The sequence below is a fragment of the Sipha flava genome, unplaced genomic scaffold (genome assembly GCF_003268045.1).
Source record: "Sipha flava isolate LNK unplaced genomic scaffold, YSA_version1 249_pilon_pilon, whole genome shotgun sequence".
Classification (NCBI taxonomy): Eukaryota; Metazoa; Arthropoda; class Insecta; order Hemiptera; family Aphididae; genus Sipha; species Sipha flava.
This window is the reverse complement of record NW_020272898.1, coordinates 897,565-925,104: the sequence shown is the minus strand read 5'-3', so window position 1 is coordinate 925,104 and position 27,540 is coordinate 897,565. Positions and strand designations below refer to the sequence as shown.

The following is a 27,540-nucleotide window of genomic DNA, read 5'->3' as shown; positions in this document are numbered from 1 at the left end:
TCAATAAAATTTAAGTAACTGAATGAAAATAACAAAAAGAAAAACAAAAAAAAAAGTTAAATAAAAACAAATTTTATAAACATATATTAATATATTATATAGTATTTTTATGATCATTAGAAAAAAAATATCACAAAGAAAAACCCAAGACAAAAATCACAGTCAATAAAAATATATAAGAATTCGGAAAAAGAAGATTATAAATAAGATATTTAACTGAAACAATGCATTCTGTAAATAAACATGAACTCAACATAATTTATATTTTAAGATACTCAACAATGAATGCTTATTATAAACCTCTAAAGTCTGAAACAAAATATGTTTTGCATTTATTTTGCACATACATTCTTCCACATTTTATGATTTTATATCTAAAACAACATCAAGTTGATAACTAACAAAGTTCTTTGATTTAATTTGAATATAAAAGAAAATTGGCAAGTGAAACTTAAGAAATAAGTAGTTGAAAAACTTGTGCTTACAATATTATTATAGGAAAGATAAGAAGCCATATGGTAAATTTAACAATATTAATATGATTATCTCTTTGTTCCTTTTTGTTAAAAACAATGTGTGGTAACTTCCAATATTTTATAAATGTTATACTTCAAACAAATATCTAAAATTAAATTTTAAATTACAAAAAATCCTGTTTATATATTTTAAAAGAGTATGGAGTTTGGTTACTTATTTATTTTTCAATGATTCAAATTAATATTTAAAGGTTAAATGTTTTAAAGTATTACATAACATCTGATAATGTAATCAATAATTGTGTAATCAGTGTGTAGCCTCGATACAGTAGTCCTGTAGAATGGTTAAAAGGAGTGTAAAAACTATATTTATAGTACTAATAACTAAAAACAATTCCATAAATATTTATAAATTGTTCAACAATGATTAAAACAAAATTTGTACTGATGTGCTTGTGAATCACAATGTAGTTTGTAAAAGGTACTACTGTAAACGAGATTTGCGTGTGATAAGAAGACCTTATAGTAAAAATTAACACGAATGTATTTTCTTCTCTTGTAAAAGGGCTATCTATGGTCATCAACTTTTAAGAGTTCAAAAAGTACGCAAATCATTTAAACTACGTCTACCTTTATCAGATAGAGGTCTACAGATTGAAGTGGTTTTCTTTAAGCTACCAAAAACTGGTGGCCATGTTGCTTGATCAAGTGTAACTGGTTTTTTTGATTCAGGATCTTGTTCAAAAACAGAATCATTTGATTCTACAGTATCAATGGATGCTGAAGTCTTGTCTGCACTTGAAAAAGGACTAAATAAACTGAGGAGTTTATCAACTCCTGTTGAGGTGGCTTGATCCAAACTTGAAGTAATGTTTTGCAATGATGTCAACAAGGGACGAGAGCCCATTACCCAAGATACTTTTCTAGTTCGTTGATCTTTTTTCTTAGACTCATTTTTTTGTTTGCATAAATCCAAACTATCCACAGCAAGTTCTAAATTAGTAGGCCCAAATGAATCATCTGATAATGATTCATTACTGGCTGTAGGCGCTTTATCATTTAAATTATTTAATTTGGTCACTTTAAATCGACTTTCTTTTTGTTTTTGTTCAGAGACTTTTGATACATGAAAACGATTACGTGTAGATGTTATTGAAGGACTGCACATTGGACTACTGGCTATTGGACTGTGAATGGGACTTGGAGCAGGACTTCTTAGTCTACCACTACTTCCTCGTAAAATAGGTAAGTAATCATCTGAACCAAGGAAATTGGGATTTTTGTGTGAAGTATACTGCATCATTAATGATTCACATGTTAGAGATATCTTTCTAGAATCAACATTAGGTATTTTGATAGCTTTTGTTACATTAGAATCATCTGTAATATAGTCCAGTAGATTGTCATCAACTTGTTTACTCAAATGTTTACTTTCATTTTCTGTACACATTTGTTTGATCTTTTCAACTAAATTTGTATACTCCCTAGTTGCTTCCTGAAATATCAATTAAAAAAATAAAAAATTATTTAAATTATTCCAGTTTGGTAAAAAGTAAAAATCAAAATATAAAATAGTTATAGAAAAACTAATATCTTACAGTTGAATATTTGTTACGTGGTACAGGATCTAAATCTAGGCGTGTAATTCTACAATTCTTTGAAATGGACTCTTTCAAATTTCTTAGCCCTTCAATGTCAATATTATTATCACGTAAATCTAATCTCTGCAAAAGCAAATATTACAATACTAAAATAATTTTAAAAGACATAAAAATCAAAAAAATGTCAATCAGGATTTAATTATAAAACTGATCCAGTATTACATTAAAAGCTAAATATTTAATTCAAAATTCAATAAATAAAAAATTACAAATATAAATGGTTAATTTAATTCTGTACTCACATGTTATTGTAATTTTACTACATATTTATAACTTTTAAAAAATTGATTAATGAACAAAGCCAAGAGTATATATATTTTAATATTTAGCTAATGTAAAGTGTATAATGTTAAGATAACTTTCATACTTATTATAGGTTTGTCAATTACTGAATAATATTGAAATTGATTTTTCTAAATAATTAAGTAAAATATTTTGAGTAGAATATAAGACTTATATTAGTTTATTTATATATATAAAGTAAATAGATATTATAAATAAAGTAAAATAATAATTATATGAGCAAGAATTAATTCCACAAAAAAATAATTTATAATAAATAATTTTTTCTTTTATATAATACATAATAATAATAATATAATAATATATATTAGCTTCAATTCAACACAAAAAATATTTTTTATGTAAATCAGTGAAATAACTACAATAATACAATTGTAATCTACATAATTAAAAAATACATTAGATTTTTCTGAGAAAAAGTCCTTACTTTACCATTTATTTTAATTAAATAAATATATATAATATTTAATACTACTGTACTTACTTTGAGACTATAATAAAAATAAATAACCTAATAATGAAATATAAACCTAAAAAATTTGATAATTACTTGTAATGAAATGTTGGTTTCAAGTGCTTCTGCTAAGTTCTTAGCTCCTTTACAAGTAATTTGAGTGCTCTGTAATCCTAAGCGTATTAAATTTTTATTATTTTGCATTGGTATTTGGATAGCACTAGCTGTGGTATCAAGTAAACAATTAAAGCCAATATTGAGCATTTCTAATTTTGTTTCCGCTTTCTAAAAAAAAAAAAAAACCAAAAATAATTTAAGAAAATGTAATTTTAAATATAAATCATTAATTTTTGAATATATTTACCATCAAATTTGCCAAACATTCTGAACATTCTTGATCCAAATTATTATTCCATACAATTAAAATAGTCAATGGAGAATTATGATCTACAATACTCTCACATAATAATTTAAAACCTTTATTTTGAATATTATTATTGCTAAAAACAATAAAATAAGTTTAATATAAATTTTTTTAATTTAAAAAATAAGCACAATTATTATTTACCTTAAATCCAACAACTGCAATGTGGTGTTACATTTCAATAAAATTGAAAGTTGTTTTGCATCATTTTCATTTAAATAATTTTCACCCAAATAAAGTTCTTTTAACGAGAAATTAAATTTAATTGAAGAAACTAAAACAGTGTTCATACAATGTGTTAATTAGATTATTAAATTATTTATTTTATATTTTTAATTGAAAAAACTATCAATAGATATATCAAGGTTAATGTTATTACATATGATTGATTAAATAAAACAAATTTTTAACTAATTAAAATACAATAATATGAAATTGGATTAAAATTAATTACCTAAAGATGTTAATGGTCGGTCAGCCAAATTACAATTTTCAAGTTTTAAAACGCATAACTGTGAACCAAATTTTAATGAACGACCTAATGTAGTCATATTTGATTCGCTAAGTATAGTATTTCTTGCTTCTAATTGTTGTAAACATTTTGACTAAAAAATAAAAATAAATGTCCATCAATAATGCATCATTTTATCAATTATAATAACAAATTACCTTTCTTAATGTTCGAGCACAAGCTTGCCATCCCCGAGTGCCAATATCATTATTAGATGATATATTTAAACAAATAGCTGATTCATAAAAATCTAACATATCAAACAATGCAATTGCTGTCTGAATAGAAAAAAAATTATATATACATATATATTAGTGAATATTTTTTCATAAATCATATTATACTTTTATTCGTAAGATACAAGCAAAAATAAACAGGTTTACACTAAAAGCATGCTCAATAAATATAAAATATTTGTCATTAGTTATAAATAAATAGACTCCAAATGGCAATTAATTTATATATTAGTCATACAAAATAATAATAAGACTTTGAGAAATCAAAATAAAATTAAGATTTGAAGACATCACTATAGTTGCAATTATATTTAAATATAAAAATGTATAGAATTTTAAGATTATTTTTAGAAATATATTTATTTATAGTTTAATGTGACACTTTATAAGCTACAACCAATCAAAATCAAATTAAATATTTTTTTATCAATATTAATTTAATACAAAAATATTGAATATTTATACATGGCATATTTCAATTTCTATAAATCTATATATTTATAATGATATAATACAGCCTTAGAATTATTTATTTTTAAGCAAAAAATGTTAATTAAAACTTTTAAAATAGAGATCTGAAATGAATTATGGTAAATTAAAATCACATAAAACTCTAATTGTTGAAAAATCAATGTAATTATTTTCACTATAAATTGATTGTAACCAAATTTAATATCATTTATAGGCTTTAAATTTAAATAAATTTAGTACATTGATATGAAAATACAAAAAAAAAAGTTTATTTTAAATCTATTATTTTATTTAATATACACAAGTACAAATTTCTAAACATTGCATCACTTTTTTTAAAAATGTTAAAGTAGGAAAGATAATCATTCAGATCTTACATCATCATTTAATCCTGTTGCTTCGACATTAATAGTTTTAAACTGAACTCTTTTAAAAATTTCTTCCAAGCTTTCCCAATCAACATTGTTTAAATAAACACCTTTTAGTTCAAGACATTCATTCCTTTCAAGATTAGGAACAATAGATTTTATTTGATTAAGAACAGTGTAAAGTGGATTAGTGTTGTGTCGTTCACACGATTCTTTATATTTCGTAGTAAGTAATTCAACAGTTACGTTTTCCACTGAGGACAACAAAAAAAGTTAAATTACACAATGCATTATTAATTCAGTTTCACTATTAAATATGTATCAATATCTATATATCTATATATATAATATAAATTAGTTTATTTACTGGATTCCCAAGGATGCAAGGTTTCAAGTACGCCAGTAACGATCTGACTTTCGTCGTCCGGAAAGGATACATTACGACTGATATATGTCTTCTTAGAATTTGAACGCAAACAAGACGGACCAACTGGTACGTTTGACAGAGAAAGTATTTCAAAATTGCTAGGTAACGATCTAGATTTCCATTCAGTCATCACTATTGTCGGATTAACTACAGTCTTGTGCAGAAATAGTAGTAATAATAACAGTGGAAATAGTGGTTCATACTTTCAACAAGCACCCCAACAGCATTGGCGGCGACCGTCGTTTGACCGCGGCGTCTCGCAAGGGTTAAAAAGTAAAATGTTTCTCGGTGATCGTTACTGTTGTTGTCAACTAGCTTCATTTACAGTGCATTGCCACTGATCAGCAGCAGCAGTAGCACTTCACTCGATGACGGTCCGAAAATGGAGTAAATAAACCGCAATGCAAACACGCACCGCGTACATTTATAATACTATACATGTATAAGAACAAACGAAAAGGAGGAAACGAGAATGGCCGACCTGACGATGGGTAAGCTTAGCACGGCGAAATTCGTGATTACGAGAGACGGTGTTGTTTTTTAAATTGCTGAAAAATAATAACACGAAAATAATGTTAGACGATCATTGGAGAAAAAAAAAATCTGTAATCGATGGTCAGTGGTTGGTAAAATCGACCCGAAACGGATAAGCTCAACAACCGCGGTAAGTGTCGTAATCACTGATACGGTCGTGTTTTTACATGCATGCGAGCGTGGATGTGTGTGTGTGTGTGTGTATGTGTATGTGTAGCTGCTGCCGCTAAGATGTGTCGTTGAAGTTCAAAAACTCGAAACTCACTTAATATACATTTCGAATGTAGCAGACGGCTTACTAAATATAGAGTACCAGTAATATTGAAACAAATATAGAGTATGTATGGACATGTATAAAAATGGAACATGGGTTTATCTTAATTCGTTTTTTTAAGGTTGTTGACGACCGGGTATTTTCAAAACTAAGCATTTTTTTTAACAAGTGTCGCCGCTAGACGACAGCGTACTACCTACCGAGGAGAACAATAACAATCCCGCCGGTGGCGCTATCTTTTCGGCCGGGTCAGCAGCGGCTTCCTACCACCCCCATCACGCACACACATCGTCGATATGGCGAAACAAAAACACTCGGGGCAAAAGATTATAAATATATAATTCGGCTTTTGTGAAACGACGAACTGTCGTTGTGAACTATTTGGCAATCCGTTCGCGGTTCGGCCGACGACGCCTAGGCGCCTAGCATCAGTCGATCCGTGTTCGTCACTTCGTTGCAGGGCCTCGGATCATGATTGGCCGGCACGTTTTCTGAGAATCTAAGGTACATGAACAACAACGTCAAATAGTGCACATGATTATAATTTTACTTCATGTTTAATATATGTTTGCGTATACATGTACATATACATATACGTATGTACATGTATAATTTAATGGCCTACATGTTATTTCGTTTTTGTAAAGGAGTCCCTTATTATAACTTATCAAATGTTTTACTAAGGGGGGAGCTATTATATATTATTGATTGGTTCCATTCCTTAAAAATGTTCACTGGTGTTTCGATGCTTTGTATTGGAAATTAAGGTGAAAATGTCGTCAGCGGCTGGGAAGCAAAGTAACAACTCTGGACAGGACGATGAGGGCGAAGAAGAAGATGACGAAGTCGGGGACCTGGTGTCTGCCATCAATTACAACACCATTAATTATAACACCATATCTTCTATGGCCGTGCTCAAAGAAATACTTGGTAAAATAAATAAATATAATATGCACCTAGATATCAACAGCTGATGGTATTACTCTTACTGTGGTCCATGTGAAACATGTGTTTTGGGTTTGGTCTTCAATTCAGTTACATTTATTAAATAAAAATATTTTTCCAATAAGCTAATGATTAATTTAATAGCATTAATTTATTTGTCATATAGTCATATTTATAAACATTTTAATGTTTTTTTTATTATTATTAACAATTAACACTCAAATACTTCAAATACTTAAAATATAATAATATTTATAAAATAACGATTACATAAAAAATGTTGTATACTTATCAATGATAAAACAAAAATTCAATGTCTCTCAACTAAACATTTTAGTTTTAAACTTAAAATATAATAATTAAATTTTCATATATTTACAATTATTTAATAATTTTGATTATCTGGAATAAAATATTTTAATCTTAGTATTTATTAAGAATAAAGGAAATATCATATTTGTTTTATGAATAATTTTTGCTGATAATAGTATTATTATAGGAAGTATTTCAATATTCATAATTTTTATTTCTATTTGCGTTTATAGCAATCATTTTCAATCATTCATTAAATAAAATAATTGTTTCATGAAGAAACTGTTTCTAATGAAATGTTTAAGGTAATATTAATTTTATATATGATATCATAATCTCAATATAAGTTTTGATTCTCCTAAATGTTTGAGGCATTATTTATGATTTTATTGAATGGTATTTTTAATTTAAAATATTTTAGATGTTATATTAAATTTTATATATTTTTAATAACCAAATTCTGAAGAAGAAAAAATAGTTTTAACTTTCAAAAGTTGATACTAGAATAAATAATTTCACTATCTGAATAGTCTTAAAATTAATCATCATTATGTCAATCAAAATTTAGAATCATAAAATTAAAAGAGAGGAATATTAATTGTTTATGTCTTTATTGGATTATTTAGTTCTTTAGTATATTTATTAAAAGGCATATATTTATACACGTTGATTAACTCTTATATTTTTAAATTGTAAACTATTGGGTGTAATATTGATACCATCATGTAAGAATTTTTCATTACTGTGTTATTCTATCTTATTTTATTTTTTGTTAGTTCTTTTATTTTCAGAAAGACTTAATAATTTAAAAATGCATGGTGTGAAATCCACATTTTATATGTTGAATGCAATTGTGTTTTAATTAATAAATTACATATTAAAGTAAATTTAGTAAAAATAATACTTTAAAGTAGTTGTATTATTATTTACACAAAATGTTTATAATATTTATTTAATAGTAGAATATTTGTAATAGTAGACTATGGAATTGTTTGATGGTTATACAGTGAAACTGTAATTTACTTTTTTAAATTATTAGAACTTTTTTAAGATTAAAAAAAAAAAAAATTCAACTAGAGTTAAATATAAATACAATTATTCCATTTGACTTAATTTAGAAAACTTGTTTATTTTGTCAAGTTTTTATCCACATATATTTACTTGCATACATTTTACTCTTTTAGAGTTTAAAATATAACCAATTGTTAATCAACTTTGTATTTAAAAAATATACATCTTAAATCTGTATTGAAAAATATCAGTTTTCTAAGAACTATGTTAGTATATTAAACTCAGTTATTTAAACATATTAATTTTTTATTAAATTATCCTTTTTGTCTTACATTTTTATTAATTAATATTGCTGTCTGTACATTAGAAATATTAACATGTTCTTACAGACTACTAAGTGAATGTTAAATTTACATTTAAAATTATTAATATATATATATTGAAAAATCTAAGATATGTAGGGGTGATCTCTATGAATATGATGAGATCAAAATAAAAAAAATCTTCATATTATATTATATTTTCTATTTATCAATAGTTTTGAATCTTGGTTTTCAATTTAATAGTTTATTCACGTATCAAATGCTTAAAAAATAAGCATTTTTTTTATATTTTTATTCTTTTTCAAAATGTTATTAAATTTTAATTCTAAATTTTTAATATATTTGGGAGAAACTTTTTTTTATATTAATAAAATACTTTACAATGAATTTTAATTTTTCTGGTAAAAACAATAATCTAATTAAACTTATTAAATATAAAAACTTAATTTTTTTTATGTTTCCTTAAAATGGTTAATTATTAATTTACTTAAAATGTACTGTTATAAAATTGTTTTTAAGATCCTGTTTATTTATTTTTGTTTTTATAAATATATAGAGTAAAAAGAAATGGAATTCATTTTTCTTTTATAGTTTTATATATATATACAATGTTTAAAAAAGATTTTTGTAGTGATTTTTTGACTGTTTATAAATAGATTCAATTTGATTTCATTTACTTACTTTTCTTGAGCACTTTTCATTATTATATACTATAGGTTGTAAAGTATAATATTAACTGTAAATTAGATAAATTGTAGTATATATCTATCTTTACTACCCCAAAATAAAACTGGATATTTCTTCAGAATACCCATCATTGTTTTTGTACTTTTAAAGCTCATTATTTCACAATTGTGTTTGGCTATCACAAGTTATCCTTTATAAATTATAATAATTAATTAGTGCAACTCCAAATGTGTATTGCTTGTATTTCGTTTAGCAATTTTTTTTCTGTTTATAATTTATTAATTTATTGTTTTTATTTATTAAATATGCCATAAAAAAATTTTCTCTGAATTGTAACCACTTCAATATATTGATTAAAACAAACAATTTAAATAAAATTTGATTGTTATTTCTATTAATTGCATTTTAAAGATATAGTTGTATCTTATTATTACTAATTGTTTTTTTAAATAATATTTTGTTTTGTTAAAATTATGTACAATTTGTCTGTAGATGTTTTTAAGATAGTAAAAATAAAAAACACTACACATAATTTTGATCATGAAACAATTTTAACAAAAAATAGTTTAGTTAAAAATTATATAAACGATTTAAACACCACTTCTAATACTTATTAATTATTTTTAATTTTATTTCATTACATAATTCATTTTATTCCAAAGAACAACTTCATAAAATTAAATAATAAAATGTATTCTATATTATTTTTATCACTTAATACATTATATATTATACTATCATTATGTTAAGCAATTCATTTATTTTGAAAAAAGAAAATTATATTTAGGTAAAACATATTTTTTGTTCAAACTAGTTATCACAACTAACTGTTTTCTTAAAATTAGTCCAAGAGGTAGTTTTAATAACTCACTAACCTTCATGATTATGTAAAAATAAATTATATATTTAATTTTGTTGTAATAAGCTATGATCATTAAATTTAGTAAACTGAAGAAAAAAAATAATAGTAGATGTTTAAAATTCAAAAATTTAAGACCCAACTACACTTGAATTTTACCATATTTATTATTAAAAAATTATTAAAACTTAAAATCAAACTTTAAACATATACTTAATCAATTTTGTGAACTCTTACAAATAAAATTGTCCATTTAAATATCAATTATATTTATATAAACATAATTTTTAATAAATTCTTTGTTATAATTATGTTAAAGGAGCTCAAGATAGTCCAGAAGACGCAGATTGGTTTCAACATTATTTTTTACGCCATGTTAACCGCTTACCATCGCGAAGTCATCAGTTTGTTGGTCGACGTCTTTCAGAATGTAAAGAAGAAGATGAACATATTGAAAATATTTTGAAATCACCATTGACTGAGGATCAACCAAATAGTACTAATATCAGTGCTAAATCAACACCACCAATTTCACCGCCATCACACCATAGAGATAAGCATTTTTTTGACGTTAATCTAGTAGAAATGAAGTCTCAAGCATCTTCGACTTCAACTTTAGACTACGACTCAATGGATGATGTATGGATTAAACGATATGATCCAGAAACATCAAAACGTCGATCGGTATGAATATAAAATAACTTCTTTTTACTTTTTATGGGTTATATTTTGTTCCTGGGTTAAAGTGATTCTAGTGAATATTATTACTTTACTAAAATTGAGATACATAAAATAAGCAAGTGCACACAAAATAATGATAATTGTGATATAAAAAATATATATATACATTTAATCTTTAATTGTTATTCATAGTTTAATTCTTTGTGTAATTCATAATACCAAGAATATGTTATAATGTTGAAAGAAAAAACTATAATAAAATTTAAAAAAATTGAAATATTATTATATATTATAGTTAAAAATATAATGCCAATAATTTATTAATAAAAATAAATTTCATTTTTATTTTTTTATGGATGACTATTTTTTTTTTTTAAATATATATTATGAATATTTAGCGTGTTTAGTAACTATGTTTAGTTATGTATTACATATTTTTAACTTAACAGTTAAGTCATACATTTATTTTAAAAAGTAAAAAGAATGAATATAATTAATTTAACTTTAATAACTCTTGAGATTTTTTAATTGTAATTTAAATTGATTTTAGATCATCAATGTTGTATTGTTAAGTGTCTTTAAATGTTTTTCTATGACTTCATAAAATTTATAACAAATTAATCATTTCCACATTGGAGAACAGTTTTTAAAATTTAAAAAATTTTACTCTATAATTTAAATTTTTTCATTATTTATATTTTGTTTTAATAGGTACATTTATGATTTATACACTATTTTAGTAACTAAAATTCAAGTGTCATTTAGATTAATTTTATTTAATCAAGTAAGACTAAAGTCTTTAAAATCAAGTATATTATTTTTTGATTTTAAAGTTAAAAATTTGAATGAGTATTTATTTATTTTTGAACTATTATTAGTTAAATTTTTAAATTAATTTAATGTTTAGATTTAATTATATAGACTTGAAATTACATTACAAAATTATTAAACCGTAACCTGTCTACAATATATTTAATATATGAACCTTAAATTTTTAGAAATCAAATATAATATACAGATTATAATAAATCATGTGGAGTTACTATTTTTATACAATTCTTTGCTATAACATTTTGTAACATCACACACCCAAAAAACCTAACTTTTTTAATATTATAGTTTAGTATATACATATATATATATATTAGTAGTAAGTACTTATTTATTAGGCACTTACCGTCTCCAAATTCTTTTTGTATGCACAATTTGTGTAACACAAATACACAGAAAAAAACAATGACACAATATGAATGTTTTCTCTAGAAATATTAATTTTTTCTATACTGATATGATGATAAACTATAAAATGTAAGTTAAATAATTTGTTTTTAATCACTTCTTTTTTATCTATTAATTATTATTTTAGGAACTTGGGTCACAACCTTTGCCAACTACAGCAGATGATACTGATGGCCAGTTAGTATCAATCAATCGACCAAGATCTGGTAAGATATTTGACTAATTAACTCTAAAATACGTAAATTTTACTTGCCTTTAGTATTTAAATGTAAAAATATTAAATTTATTTTATTTTAAATTCCAGTTTATAAATCAGTTTTAATTTATCAATATCACAAGTTATTTATTGTTTCCAATTATGGAAACAATAAACAGTTATTTCAATGTTAAGTCAGGGCTAACTAGAAAAATGTATGTTTACTTTAGTCATTACCTACAGAGGTCTCAATCTGTAAGAGAACATTCAATACTTCTCTTCATTTTTTTTTTTTTTTTTAGTATTAAATTTAAAAATAAATTAACCATTTATAATGTTAGAAATATCTGCTCGGGATTTTTCAGGTAATCATAAAAACTTTGAATTTGAATTTAACTTTTCAAGAATTATTTATCTTTATTTTCTTTATATTTCATGATTAAATGTTTATTTATAATACTTATAGTTAAGTACAAATCAAAAATGTATTTATACTAGTCTTAAGAAAATATTAAATTTATTGTTCTTTTGAAATGAGAATAAACTTATTTTTATAGTTTTTACTCATTTAAGTTGAGTAAAGTTTTATTAATTTTTGAAGAAATAAAATTAATTTTTTTTTTTAATAAATAATTTATATAAAATATATTATTTTATCATTTTCTTTAGATACATGGAGCAAAGGAGGGTCAGCTCCTGTTCTTTTACCTGCAGTAATTGCTGCTTTGGCTAAATCTAAGAAAGTATCAGTTGGTGTTGAAAGACGTCAGTCTGGTGATGACATTTTAGCAAAAGGTACTCCTAAAGTACAGCCATCAAAGAATAAAATTCAACAATCTCAATCCCAACAAATTCAACAATCACAAAAGAAAATGTCACCAAAACCTCGTTCTGGGCAATCTCCTTCTCACACGCGTAAATCAAATACAATTTTAGATGCATTTAGGCCTCGATCAAAATCTGACGCTGCATCTAAAAAGAATAATACAATTATGTTACAAATGAAAAATTCTATTCAAGTAAGTTTTATTAATTTAATGTATAAAAAGTTATGTACAGAATTGATCAGAGGCAGTATTATTTTTAAATGATTTGAATCAATTAATTTCTGAAGTGATGTCTTATATTAGGTAGTTAACATATATTAATCGTTATGTATATTGTAATTATTTAATATATTGATAGTATGTAAATCTCATTAGTGTTGTGAAATAGTATCTGGCTTGATAAATAAATATTCTATATAATATGAATAATAATAATTATACTTATAAATTTAAATTTACATAAAATAAATTATTTAGATGTTGTTTGGTATTTAATATATTTTATAATATAAACATTAATTTATTAATATACTAAAAATATAAAGTTCTAATTCAGTGATCATAAAACAAATTTATATGAAACCTCTTCTCCAACCTTAATACTAAATATAAACTTTTCTTAAAAAAGATAATTATTTTATTTTGGAAGCTGGTTTTATTGTTTAACTTTTTAATTTATTATAATTTTAATTTTTTTATCTTAATAATCTAGCAATATTTAAATTATTGCTATATTATTTGTTAATTATTCAGCTATCATATTACCAAAGGATAAACAAAAAGTACAAATTACAATTAATATATGTTTTTTAATTTCATAAATATTTTTCATAATTTAAATTTGATTCTATATGATATAATAAAGAAACTACGTAATACACCAGTCAATATCTTTTTCATATCATGTAAAGATACACAAATGTATTTCATTTTAATTATTCAATCAGATTAAGTACATTTTTGCTCATTTCTCTGCACAAACTAGATTAGTTTTATAACATGGATGTCATGTTAGTGAAAAAATAAATTTTTCCTAATGGATTTGATATATTTATGTGTTTTTGCAACCTAATAATATATTATATCTTTTATTATTCATTTAATTTTGAGTACCTTACACATTAGTATCTTATCATTTGAGAATATGCACTCAAATTGGTTTGAAAATTATAGCCAATTGATTTGTTATTTTATATGTTTAATTGGTTATTTTATTAGCCAATAAATATTTATAATTTGTTCCTTAGATAAATTCAGTTGTGTAATAATTTGTTTTAAAAGTATTAATTATTAAAAAATGTGTAGTTATTTTTAATCCAATCAATATTTTAAATGTATAATAATTTACAGCAAACTCTTAAATCTCCTGGATCAAGTGCTCGAAATAGTATTAGTGGATCAATTGCTTCAACTGATACAACTGAACATACTAATTCAGTACTACCTGCTGCTCGTAATCGTTACAAACAAACTACAGTAGCTGCAAGACCACGAGCTGGATCAGATAGTTCTAGCACTAAGGGAGCTGTGTCTAAAATGATGGATTTATTTAGACATAGATCTCAAAGTGCAGTTTCTGCTGAAGACAAACGGAAAGCTGTAAGTTTAATATATTTTTTACCTATCTAATATTGAATAATAATTAAATAAAAACATTTTGACCATTAATATTACAATAAAAAAAAAAAAAATTGTGTATAATGATCCAAAATATTCTTAAGTTCCTAGTTGTTTGATTTATGTTATATTTGCCATTTCGAGGTTTTAAATATAGAACATTAAAATATTTTATCATATGATATAAAAAAAAAAAAAAATGTTAAAAACCTATTGATTAATTTCTTCAAGATTATAAATATCTGGAATTATCCAAATATAGTTAATAGATTTTAAAGAAGTAATTTTTTTGTATATGTTTAAAGTAAAAATTGTTGAATGTTATTTAAAACAAACCAATTGTGGTCTTAATTTATTTTTTTATTAATTTATGGTACATGTTAAATTTAAGTATTTTTTGGATCATAGATGTACACTTTTGAAGTCACCGAAAATCAGTTTAAAATGTATGCAAGTTATTTTGATGTGTGTGTGTATATATATTTGGGGGTTACTAATAGTGTTATGGTATTTGAAATGGCCAACCACAGTAAACTTTAATTTTTGTATCGGTTAACAATAAACTTACCATATCTAAAATCAACCAAATGTTAAATTTAGGAACTGATATATTGTACTTGGTAAATATAAGAAAAAATAAGTCATATGTTGTAGGAAAAACTTTGATTTGCAACAGCATTTTTATATTCGTTTTTGCTAATTAATGACAACGATAAAATGTGTATATAAGTAATAACGACTTTAATATAAATAATATATACATTTTTTCTAAAATTGCATTTAAAATTTTGTTTTTTATAGACTTATCATTTTTTCTGTTGGAGTTAAAAAATTTAGTTATCTTAGTAAAGATTAAATATGATTACGTGACTTGATTTTATGTTTGATTTTCTGAAATTTATTTTGCTGTGTACGTACTGTTGGCATTAATTTATAAACAAAAACCATTGTTTGTACGCTTAGGAAAACAACGCGTTCTTGTAATTACTGTGGCACGCGCATTAACACGAGATACTCCTGCCCCTCCTGCTTAGTGATCTGATACAATAGTTTTTCGTCCAGACCCACTGACCTAATATTGCTAATATTTTTATGAAACAAATCCTGTACACTTGTTTAACGTACATAGTTAAAATTCTTAATGTTGAATAACTTGATGTTATTTGCTCTCAGTCAGATTTAAAATAAAAAAAGTTAAAACAGAAAACTGTCTCGTAAACCCGACAGTAGTGTGTAGGTCATATACTTCTGTGGTTAGTATGCCTACTAGAATTTATCTGTCCCACTCCATTACTGGAAATCTCACTGCTTAAATTCGAACCATGTTCATACACGGGTGGTGCAGAATATGCACATACACCACTTACGGCTTCAAGTTTATTTTGAAAAATATTGTGAAACATAAGTTTCCACGGATCATTATTGGCAGCTAAATTAATATGCCTCAATTAAAAATTGAAATTGATAAATATATATTAATAGAAAACAAATAGTTGGTACTAGATAGATTTGTAATATCTTATATTTCTACTACGTCGTCTTATAGAAGTTAACCTATCATATAAAAATAAAACAGTATTTTGCATTTACATTATAGTCATTATAGAATATAATATAAACTGGTGTTTATTAGATAGCGTTAGACCGACAAAGATCTACTTTGTTGTTTTTTACAAAAGCAGATACCCAATTATTTATTATTATGAAATATTATAATTAAAACCCTCCGGCCTGCGTATTCCGTTTAATAAGCGACTGTTCTGAAACAAGAGTCGAGTAACTGAAACCAGTTGCGCAAGTGACAAGTGTGAAGATTAAATATATCAATAGTCTTCTAAAAAAAAAATTACCAAATTTTTTTCTGTTTTGAAAACGTATTGGATGAATGTAAAAAATTAGGAATGCACCACTTGCCAACAGTGTCTGCACACGCTTATAGTTTTTTCGTGCGGTGATCAAGTTGGAATAATGGTTTTTATATGTTGTTTTGAGCCAACCAATTACACCGTGTACCATAATACTCAGTAGCCGTACGATATTATTTTTCACTCAGTATTTATGAACGCGCTTAGCTTAGCAAAGTATACTAGGTAACATCTGTCATCTCGAGATGTCTTCCCCTGCCTGCTATCCTTTCTCGCGCGGCGAAAAGGACTTCCGAGACCGTTATGAAAACGTCCTGCAGTGCCGTTTGTATTAGCCCACCAGGCGGTTTGAGAATCGGTGGCGCGACACTGGCGTTCGTGCAGTGAAAGTGTCACGAAAAACCTTGGATACATTGTACTGCAGCTAATTACCCGCAAACGTTGTAATACGCCTATCCCGCGTGTCCTCTGCCTCCCTCCCCTCCCTCCCACCACTGTTGCCACCAAGGACTCTACGTGTCCGCTCGCTCGCACGTTCCATCGACGGCAGCGTTACACCGCAAAAATCCGTTCTGTTCTGTTTTTTTTTATTTTACTAACACATTCTTTTCTATTTTATATATTCCACACATAATATTACAACAACAACAACAATCATAATAATAAAATATTATTTTGTTCTAGAAGAAATATTATTTTTATTTATTTTTTCCCCGTTCCCCTCTGCCACCGACGGGCGAGCGCTGCAACGACCCAGAACCGGTTCCCTTCCTCGTCGAAAACTATAATAATTATATTACATATCGTCGTCGTTGTCCCATCCTCCTCGCCACCGTCACCGTAGCGGCGGTCCTCGACAACAGCCGTCCGTGTTGGCCAGCACGTAAGCCGAAACCGCCGAACCACGCACGCACGCACACTCGCAGAAATCAGTCGGTCGTCTCGTACGGCAGTCGCGTGTACGTCAACATCGTGACAATACTTATATCGGTTCCGTTTTGTTCTTCGTGCGCTCCTCCGGTCGTCCGAGTTGTCGGCGTACGCGTGGTGGTGCGCGATCCGGCCCAATATGCCCCGGCGATGTCGTGGTACTTCCGATGGATGTTCAGCCAGCAACATGATCCGTCCGCGATGGTGCCGCCCGTCAACAAACCGCGTAGCCGGTCGCTGGACGGCGGCAATCCCGTCGAATCCGCCGCTAGACTGCATCAGCCGTCCGCGGCCACCTTCCATCTGGCCACGCTGCAGCCAGCGATCGCGGCCCAATCGTCCATCCGGTTTCCTGTGACCACGCTGTCCGCGGCCGCGTTGCCCTTCGTACGTATCTCTCGGTAATATACGTGCTCTCGTTCTCCTCACCCACATGTCTTCGTATGTTCGTCGCGTCCATTCGCTGTGGCCTCACATTTTATAAGCGTGGGAGGGGTAGGTGTTGGTGACCTATCAAGTTTTAAGTACCCCGTCGACATGTACACCGGATAAACGTTAGTTGATAACATCATAAATTACATAACAAGGAGAAAAATATTAAGTGCTCTTCGGTGACGTACATTTAATCTTGCTCTGGGGGGGGGGGGTTAACAAAAATAATCGTTATCTTTTGTTTTCGTTGCACAGATAAATAACTGCTATAAATAGATATTATTTTATACAACTTTTTTAACAATTTACAGTTTACTTTTACATATACAGTAAATTAGTAGGTATAGGAATATAAAAACAACAAAGTTAACAAAACTTTTCAAACACCTATCAATATATTTATTTAATTATTATAATATTTGAATAGTTGTATATTTTAAATTCAAAGCGAAACAATGAAACTATGAATATATTACACGTCATCAACAATATTAAAATCTTTTCTTTTGTTTTAGCCCCGGGGGACTAACCCGGAGACCCCCTCCTCACCGTATGAACGCCATTGGTGCTCTTTAATGAAATCGATATAATTATCTTTCTTGACATTCTGTATAGTATTACCACAATAATACATCGTTAACAGATAGATAATCTTAACTTATCAGTGTTGTATCATTATGTACCCTACTCACTGTCTAATAGTCTAGACTTGAACCAACTTATTCGAAGATTTACTTCGGTGTGCCACCGCTTACGAATCCTCTTTCTTGTGTATGTCGTATATTTGTATGTATTTATATACGTTTAGTATTATGTAATTATATTCCCAATTTTAAGTTATACATGATTCCACAAATTGAAATGGTAGAACCTTACTATTATATTAGAGGTACTTGTTTTAATGTGCATTGCAACTATCGAATTATGTTATAGCCGTTATTCATGGACTAGTTATTGCGTATTGCGTACAATCCATATAATGTTCCAAAATACTACAGTAGGACGATGCAGTTATTCTACATTAATACATAATGCTCATAACATAATACATAATAATACTTACTTAATAATACACTTCACGTACAAAAATGTATAATTAACTCGCTTTATATCGTACACTAAACTTTGTGTTATTGTATGTTAAATATCAATGAATTTAATTATAGATCATATAACATGGCTTATTGTGTCTTTTCTACTAGGCCACATAGCTTTTTGTCTGATCTTATTCCAAAAATGTGCTTAATTCGAGCTTTTAGATAAAACGAATTGTATCTGTAATGAGAACTGGTCAATTTACAAATAATACAAGTACCATTTATAACTGTATTTACAAGTTAACTAATGTTGATGTACTACCAAGTGACTTTCAATTATACCAATGATATCTTGTGTAGAAATTGCAACTATATTCACAATTTTCATCACCATAATGCGCTTGATGCTCATTAGTATTTTATATTCTGTTGTTAATAGTAATGTGTTTTCAACACATCGTTCTCCGATGTCTATATTACATTTGTGCATTCTCAAATCACTGCGTGCTCATCATGAGTAGTTTGTACCTAACATGGTTCATAAAAGTTGTTGATTTCGTCATGGCGTAGGTGTGATGGGTGGAAACGAATGACATATCACGCATTAATTTGACTTTCTAAATATTTCATTATCATTCAAAATATGTTAGTGGAAAATGTAATTGGACTGATTTTTACATTTTACGTTTTCAACCTAGCATGCACTTGTTATACCTTTAAATTTCATGTTTCTGATATGATGAGTATTTATTTATTTCAAATGCTTCAGCCCGGCTGCTTTTATTATAATGTATTAATTTAAGCTTCGTTTACCAATTAACAAGTTATAAATTGTTAATGATCATATTTAATTTGTAGATGTCATTGAAATTAAAACATTGCACAATTTTTCTTATTTGCAAGAATTAAAAATAAAATTCTTGTCTTATATAATATATTTTAGTACTCAAATACATTGACAACTACTATTTTTGACCAATAACACCATAAATTCAACTAATTGTAGTGATTAAATTATACGCATAGTGTAAAATCTAAAGGATCTGAAAGTTATTCATAATTTTATCCTTTAGTATTTATAGTTAAATATTAAACATATTTCATTTTGAAGTAAGATATTGAAAGAGAAGTCTTTAAATTAAATCTGATGATAAAATTAAAATTATTTGTTTTTTTATGAAAACTATAGAATTCGTGTTACATGTAAATATTTTATGTAGTATAAATTGTATTTATAATTGTAAACACTAAAAATTAGATTCGAAAGAATATTACATTATTAATGATACCATAGGTGACGCAGACCTGTATTTCAGGGGGTGCCTACAATACTTTTAAATTCTATCTTAACAAAAAGTATATTTAATAAATTATAATGCATAAATAATTAAATAACCATAACTTTAATTTTTATTTAATATTATGGTGTATTAGTGCCAATGAATATTTTTTCCTTTAATCTCATACATTTTCTTCAATTATTTATGATTCGTACTTTTGCAGTCAATTGTAGCTGTTAATAATAAAATGATGCATGAAAATTTAATTAAATTTTTATTTTTACTAAGTATCATTTAATTTTTGCCAAATATTTTATAGTAAATTAAATTTCATTTGAGCCACATAATTTAAAATACGGGCCCTTTACCCTTAAATTTAAATTGTAGGGCCTTATTTACAACATTTCGGGAGGTGCCCAGGCATACCCGGAACCTCCCGTACGGTACGCACGCCTATGAGTGATCCACTACATAAGTACCTACATGTTGCTACTTACTCGTAAATAATTAAACATCCAAGTTGTTATAAATTTGAATATGAAAATTTTTAAGTATGGTTTAATAAAACAAGCTTTATTTACTTTTTATATAATTATTTATCAAATATTTATTAGGTAGATTTAATGAAATATCATGGAAAATGAGAAACCTGAATGATTAAAATATATAAATGGTTTGTACTATGAATGTAGCGATAAATCTATTGGTTTTATGATAATGTATGTAATAAATTATTTCGGAAGGGAAATTATTTTAAGTTTTGTGAATCAGCCAATCATTGATACCTTGTTTACAAAGTTATAAATTTTTAAAAAAACTAATGATCATTTCCTTATTTGTGATAAGCAAAAATTAAAAAACAAACTCATCTTTCCATTGAAAAGAAAATTATAAAAAACAATTTAACTTTGAGTTTCGGCTAAAAATTAGGCATTATAATCTATTTATAATTTATATTATTTTTCTTTTGCTAAAAAAGTAATTACGATCTTGTATGTTACTACACAAACTTTCTCAATTCAACTTTAGTTTAAATTAAAATTAAGTGATTATAATTTAATTTGACGTGATTTATTAGAATTTTGCATTTGTACTAAAATTGGTAAGTAAATACAAAACTGATGGTACTAATAGATAACTGATAACTCATTAGATTGAATTTAATCATTGTTTCAATTATCATAGAAACAATATATTGATATACTCTCTCTACAGTCAGTTCTTCTAAAACAAATACATATTCTTACGTCCAAATATCATAGCTATATAGTAATTGATTCGTATCTCTATATTTTGCATAACTTTTAAGACTATTTGTCATTAATAATTTAAAAACTATTAAGAGTTATACTTCTGAAATTTTATTATTTTCAAATTCTACTGTCACTCTTCTAGAATACTGATGTCATTCATTTAACGTGCAAGTAACTATATACTTTCACGTTTTTCTGCTCTTTTTTTAGATTTTGGAATTTATTAACCTTAGGTGTTAAATTATCAAATTTGAATACAAGGCTATTCGTGTTCATTTGTTAATTGTTTTATTAAATAACTATCGAGAGTCATATGTACACATTTGTTTTGTATGAGTTCTTGTAATTTTAACGCGTCTTATAAGTACAATACCAAATTGTATTTAAAATTATTTTCTCGTGTTCAACCTTATGGTTGGTTTTTGCAGTTAGATTCTACATTATCCATACTGCTTTACTAGCAGTGTTAAAAATATTTTGGGTATACGCCATTTTCTACAAATGAAAACGAAAAAAAAATATTTTCTCATCGCTCAAATGCAATAAGTAAATACATACAACTTTTCAACTTGGTACATACTTTGTATAAAAATTAGTTCTGCTAAAATTCAATATATTTTACTAGTTTACTCCCAAATTTAATTTTTCACTATGGATAAGTTCGTGTAATCTAAAGAAAAAAAAATATTGACTCTTGACTGAAATAATAGTATATTAGTATAATTACTATCTATTAGGTACGATCCCGCCCATATACCCACTGTACGCCTATAACATAAATACTGTATTTTGCGTAGACATTTTTTTACAAAATTTGTTATGGGTATACAGACAGGGCTTAAAGTGGGGGGACGCAAGGGGACTCCTACCTTTGTCACTTACAAAGCGTCCGCTTTAATATTTCTCCGAAAAGTTTACTGAAACGCTCAACTGTTTGATAAAAATAATCATACACAATAAAACAGTTGAAAAATTGGCTTTGCAATTTAATTGGTGTCACTAGGTGTTAAGTTCTATAAACAAAACTAATATTAATTATAAATTATATAGCAATATATAATTATAAATACGTTTTTTTAATTTATTTTATTTTATTAAAATATATTTTTACAAAGATATTCATTTATTTAACACAATAAATAAGTAATTTACAAGTTCGTTCATTTTTACAGCACATGAGTAATTTTTGTAGAAAATTATTCACCAACAACACCTCATAACATATATATGCCTATTTATAGTTAATAACCTAGTAATTGTACAGGACTTCATGGAACGCTGAGTATAATATATGGATTAAAGTCCCCCTGCCCTTTTTTACCACCTTAAACCCTGTATACAACGTATATCTTTGTATACCCTCCAATTCATTTCTGTTTACTTGGAATTTTAATTTGATCGATTCTTTCTCCTTTCATATCGCAATTGATGAACCAGTACATAATATCTAGCGCCGGTCTCACAACCACCACCTTTCAGCCAAAATAGGCACCTCAAACTTGAGTGGCATCACATTCGGAGTGAAAAGTCGGTCCGATATATGATGGGGCTCTTCTATGATACCAATTAAGTTTTAAGTTAATATTATTTGATCAACCCGACACTTCTTCTAGAAGAGTCTCGCACTATTTTAATCAACGGTTAGATCGGCTAATGGTGAGCCATTCCTTTTAGTAACCTTTCGCGTCAAATTGAGCAGTTTGTCACCATATCCTCTGGTGGTAGGAAGAATTGTGATGTTTTGATGAGTTGTCTCCTTTTATTTTTTATTCCGGGTCAACTTTCCGTCTTCTTAATCCGTAGTCTGTCCTACAATTTTGTATTCTTTCTCTAGTATGGGTAGGGCAGTCTGGATAATTTTTTGTCTCGTTTTTCACACAGTTTGCAACTGCTGGACTATTTTTGGAATATTTATATTACATTATATATTAATTATACTGTAATATATAAAATTTTCAGATAATAGTTATGTAATATATAATATACGTGACAGTTTTGGGATGATTAATCTTATTATATATTATATTAATCTTATAATTAGATTAATATCTTAAGAGGAGTTACTATCTACTAACTTTTTTTTAACAGCTCTCGGTTAATAATATTGTTTTTCGCTTATAATATATCTTAATTTTAATAAAATTATAATTATAAAATATATTTTTGGGTATAATAATGAAAAAATATATTATGTATAAAATACATAACCATGATATTTTCTGTGATACCCGTTCCGAATAATCTTATTACAATTTTATTTTTACAAAATAAATAAATTTGTATTGAATATATGAATAAAATATATTTTTTTCTGTTTTTCTTTAATATTTTACCTTAAAGCGTTAGAACTTAAATAATGATGAACATATTTTTTCACTATTTTCTATTCATTCGGTTGTGGTGAAATTAACTAAATATTTACTTGGACTTGGATACAAAATAATGAAAAACAAATGAAAAAGTCCAAAAACAATGTCGCACAGATTAAATGATGAGTAAATTGAATAATTGAACACGTACTTTCATTTATTTAAGAATAAATGATGATGTGTTTTGTCTACGTCAACCTAATGTTTTTTATTTTACTAGACTTCCTTGACCGTTTATTTCAATGGAACTATATTAATACATTAGTTTTTTTGCTTGTAAAATAACTTGTTCAGCCTTCAAATAATTTATCTAATAATAAACTAGATTTTTAGTATAATAATATAAAAAATTAGGTTTTATACTTATAACCAAATTATATCTATCGTATAAAATGAAGTTCATATACTATGATTTTGTTTGTTGATTTTATGAATTCAATATTTATTAATATAAAAATATCATTATTATAAATTGTAAATGTTTATACTAATGCCATTTAAGTCATAAATTTAAATTGCATTGTTCAATAATTAACGTTATGTTTATCTGATCATTGTATTAAAATTGTTAAATCATGTTAATCAAAATAAAAATAAATGAATGCACTAATCTCTATTATAGACAGGGGTTTCCCACGAGGTTGTATTAATTTAAAATAGTGGAGCACTGGTTACCAAGTTCAAATGTTCTCACCATTATAAACTATAATATGATACCTGTAGATATATTTGGGAAATACTTAGTTTTTCTTTTAATACAGAGTTGTTATTAAATGAAAATTAATAATATACGTAATGATTAAAAATAATACACTTAGTTGATTATGACTTTTAAGGTTAAATATTATTGATTTAATTTATTAGTAAGTGTTAAATTATAATAATATTTTGTATAAAAAAAAAAAAATGATTATTCTTAAGTGTTTATAATAACTAAACTAATTGTAAAGTTCACACGAATTTTAAAAATTATCATTATCAATCTTTATATAAATAATTGATTACCTATTTATTAATATTATTTACTTAGTTTCATAAAAAGTTTAAAATTATCTCTAAAAACATAAGATTTAGTAAGATTTATCAAACGTAATCTGACTACAAAAAAAAACGCATACATCTGTATCAGGAGCGTATCTAGGAATTTTTTATGGGGGGGGTCCAAAATTTTTATTTTATCTTATAATTATTGTTTAACTCAATTCCAACAAATTACTGTTAATATACTATAGTATGATTTATACATCATAGGTATATTATATAATCTATTAACTTTGTATATTGAAGATAATGGGAAATTAAAATACACTATGTATTATTATTATACTATTTACTATTAAACCGTTGAGTATGTAGAATTTTCAATGGAAGGGGTCCGGACCTGACCCCCCCCACGGGTACGCCCTTGTTCTGTATGCTTAATAAAATTCAGTTGTATTGATGATAACAGAGATAATAACATTTTTTTTCAAATAAAATGAATTAAAATTTGTTATTCAATTCAATTATTCTGTAAGTAATAGTTTGTTAAAAATGTAATCTCTAAGAAAATATTGAGTTTCACCTAGAATATTTTTGTAGATATACACGTATAATCTTCAATTTTCCTAATGGGATTATTAAATACCCTCAATCACTGCATATAATACTTCTGAACTACTGTAAAATCGTTCTACGGAGTAAAGTTCCTAATTATAAATCTAAATATTGTAAAATTTGAAAATAAGTCTGTACTAAAAAAAAAAAAAAATGTATTCTTTGAATATGTTAATATTTGCTTGTATTTGTTTTTACATAAATCCAGATCTTATAATTTAACAATTATACTTAATTTTATAATTATATTCTCTAAAATATTTATTGAGTTTTAAAAAGTATTGATGAATTAAAATTATTAATAATGTATGTTTATATGTATATAAGCCATAGTTAACAATATTGCTGTTTATTGTAGGATTATTTCGTAACTTACAGTGTTATATTTTCCACGAAATACAAGGAGGGCCGTCCCAAAAAAAATAATGCACTAGCAAAATCGAATTTTGCCGCTTCTAAAAAAAAATTGAGCTCTTATTTTAACTTAGCCCCTTCCCTATTTTTTATGTGACATAAAAAAAAATTATATGTAAAAAGACTTAAATATGATTTCTATAATTATTACTTGAAATCCATCACTATTGCGACTATCGGAAGTTGTGTCGTCATTTATATTTTTGGAATAATTGAAAACGCCCAGCGTAGCCCGTAATGTAATAAATTTAGACGATATTATTTTATTATGTAGGTAAATAATTTTCACGAATGAATTAATTTAAATATATTTCTTATAAAACACCTATACAACTAAAAAAAATTTACAAGTCCATTTTGAAAATGCCGGCCCTGAATACAAGTGTACATGTTTAATAATATTTCACAGTGGTTTAAAAAGTTGTAGATATCCAATGTAAATCTCGTTCTACTGAATTTTTAGCTTTTAAATACCATAAATTATCTAGAATTTATAATGTTCTGGTATAAATTGTTATTATTTATTTGAATAATTTCTATCAATGATACTGAAGGAAATTACTTATTTACTGTTACAAATAATTAATGAATATTTATCATAATTGATACCAGTTAATATTTTTAAGTTCGTGAAATAATTTATTTTATGAAATATATATATGATTTTTGATTTTTTTATGTAGTGTTAAGTTACTTGAAACTAGAAATACTTGAATTATTACTAGGGACGTGATAATAAATTGACATTGAATACATACTCAACCTTGTTTTCTCACTGTCTTACATAGTCTTACTGAACTAAATTTATATTTATTTTATTTTACAGAAAGCAGCAAATATTCAACATACAAATCTCGCACAAGGTGAGTACACAATTAATACATATATTATGTCACTTTATTTTGAAGTTTTATATACTGATAAAAATTGCATTCTTGTTGTTGTTTATATATCGATGATTACATATGATTACATTTATTTATCTCTGACGTCAATTTTGTTACTTTAGAATTAAAAATGATGTTGGTGTAAAGTTTAACACTCTCGATTGATTATCTTAAATTAAATTTAGATAAATGGAGTGAGAGATAGTCATCTTATTTCATTAAAAAAATGTATTTTTTGTGTTTTAATTGTTAAAATATTTTTCAAATATTTTTTGTTAGCTTAAAATTAATTATGTATAATTAATTTAATAGAAGAAAGTACAACTTTAATTTTTTAACATCTATAACATCAATTATTTATAATTCTTACATTTATATCTTATGTTATGGATCAAGTGGATAAATCAAGTTTAAACACTGACAGAACAAAGTTTTGACAACTAAATAAAGGATACTTTATTGATATAACACTATAATTTATGCCTCCCTCCCCAAAAAAAAAAAAAAAACAATAAATAAATAATAATATAACACTTTTATTTCGTCCTTAATCGAGATTCTTTAATATTAAAATATAACTTACAAATGAAAATCGTTTAATAATTTTTTTAATTAACGAATTAAACATACATTTTCCTTTT

General features: G+C 26.1%; 2 protein-coding genes across 4 annotated transcripts in view; one reads left to right on the top strand and one right to left on the bottom strand.

Moving 5' to 3' along the window:
- Window positions 1-700: 700 nt before the first annotated feature.
- Window positions 701-6,421, bottom strand: LOC112684385 (protein phosphatase 1 regulatory subunit 37). Of its 2 annotated transcripts, none has more exons than XM_025555893.1 (10): window positions 6,340-6,421; window positions 5,272-5,879; window positions 4,914-5,158; window positions 3,988-4,107; window positions 3,773-3,923; window positions 3,463-3,592; window positions 3,259-3,394; window positions 2,991-3,179; window positions 2,075-2,200; window positions 701-1,971 (listed from the first exon to the last, which is right to left on the bottom strand). In XM_025555893.1, exons 2-10 carry the CDS (start codon window positions 5,459-5,461, stop codon window positions 1,072-1,074), a joined length of 2,187 nt encoding a protein of 728 aa, XP_025411678.1. In that variant the 5' UTR covers window positions 5,462-5,879; window positions 6,340-6,421; the 3' UTR covers window positions 701-1,071. The 2 variants fall into 2 exon arrangements, with proteins under 2 accessions (XP_025411678.1, XP_025411677.1); XM_025555892.1 differs by lacking the exon at window positions 6,340-6,421 and adding an exon at window positions 6,131-6,232.
- A 129-nt stretch (window positions 6,422-6,550) lies between these two features.
- Window positions 6,551-27,540, top strand: part of LOC112684384 (5'-AMP-activated protein kinase subunit gamma) — a 32,328-nt gene continuing 11,338 nt past the window's right edge. For both annotated transcript variants that reach the window (XM_025555890.1, XM_025555889.1), the window contains exons 1-7: window positions 6,551-6,643; window positions 6,907-7,069; window positions 10,596-10,960; window positions 12,324-12,402; window positions 13,062-13,411; window positions 14,570-14,818; window positions 26,839-26,875. In XM_025555890.1, the coding sequence (XP_025411675.1) occupies window positions 6,913-7,069; window positions 10,596-10,960; window positions 12,324-12,402; window positions 13,062-13,411; window positions 14,570-14,818; window positions 26,839-26,875 (1,237 nt within the window). In that variant the 5' untranslated portion in view covers window positions 6,551-6,643; window positions 6,907-6,912. The remainder of the gene's footprint in view (window positions 6,644-6,906; window positions 7,070-10,595; window positions 10,961-12,323; window positions 12,403-13,061; window positions 13,412-14,569; window positions 14,819-26,838; window positions 26,876-27,540) is intronic.

Coding starts and splice junctions, on each gene's coding strand:
- LOC112684385 (XM_025555893.1), bottom strand. CDS start 5,461: ATGACTGAATGGAAATCTAGATCGTTACCTAGCAATTTTGAAATACTT. Junction 3,395..3,462: donor TTGCAGTTGTTGGATTTAAG/GTAAATAATAAT, acceptor TATTGTTTTTAG/CAATAATAATATTCAAAATA. Junction 2,201..2,990: donor AAACCAACATTTCATTACAA/GTAATTATCAAA, acceptor TTGCTTTTGCAG/AGATTAGATTTACGTGATAA.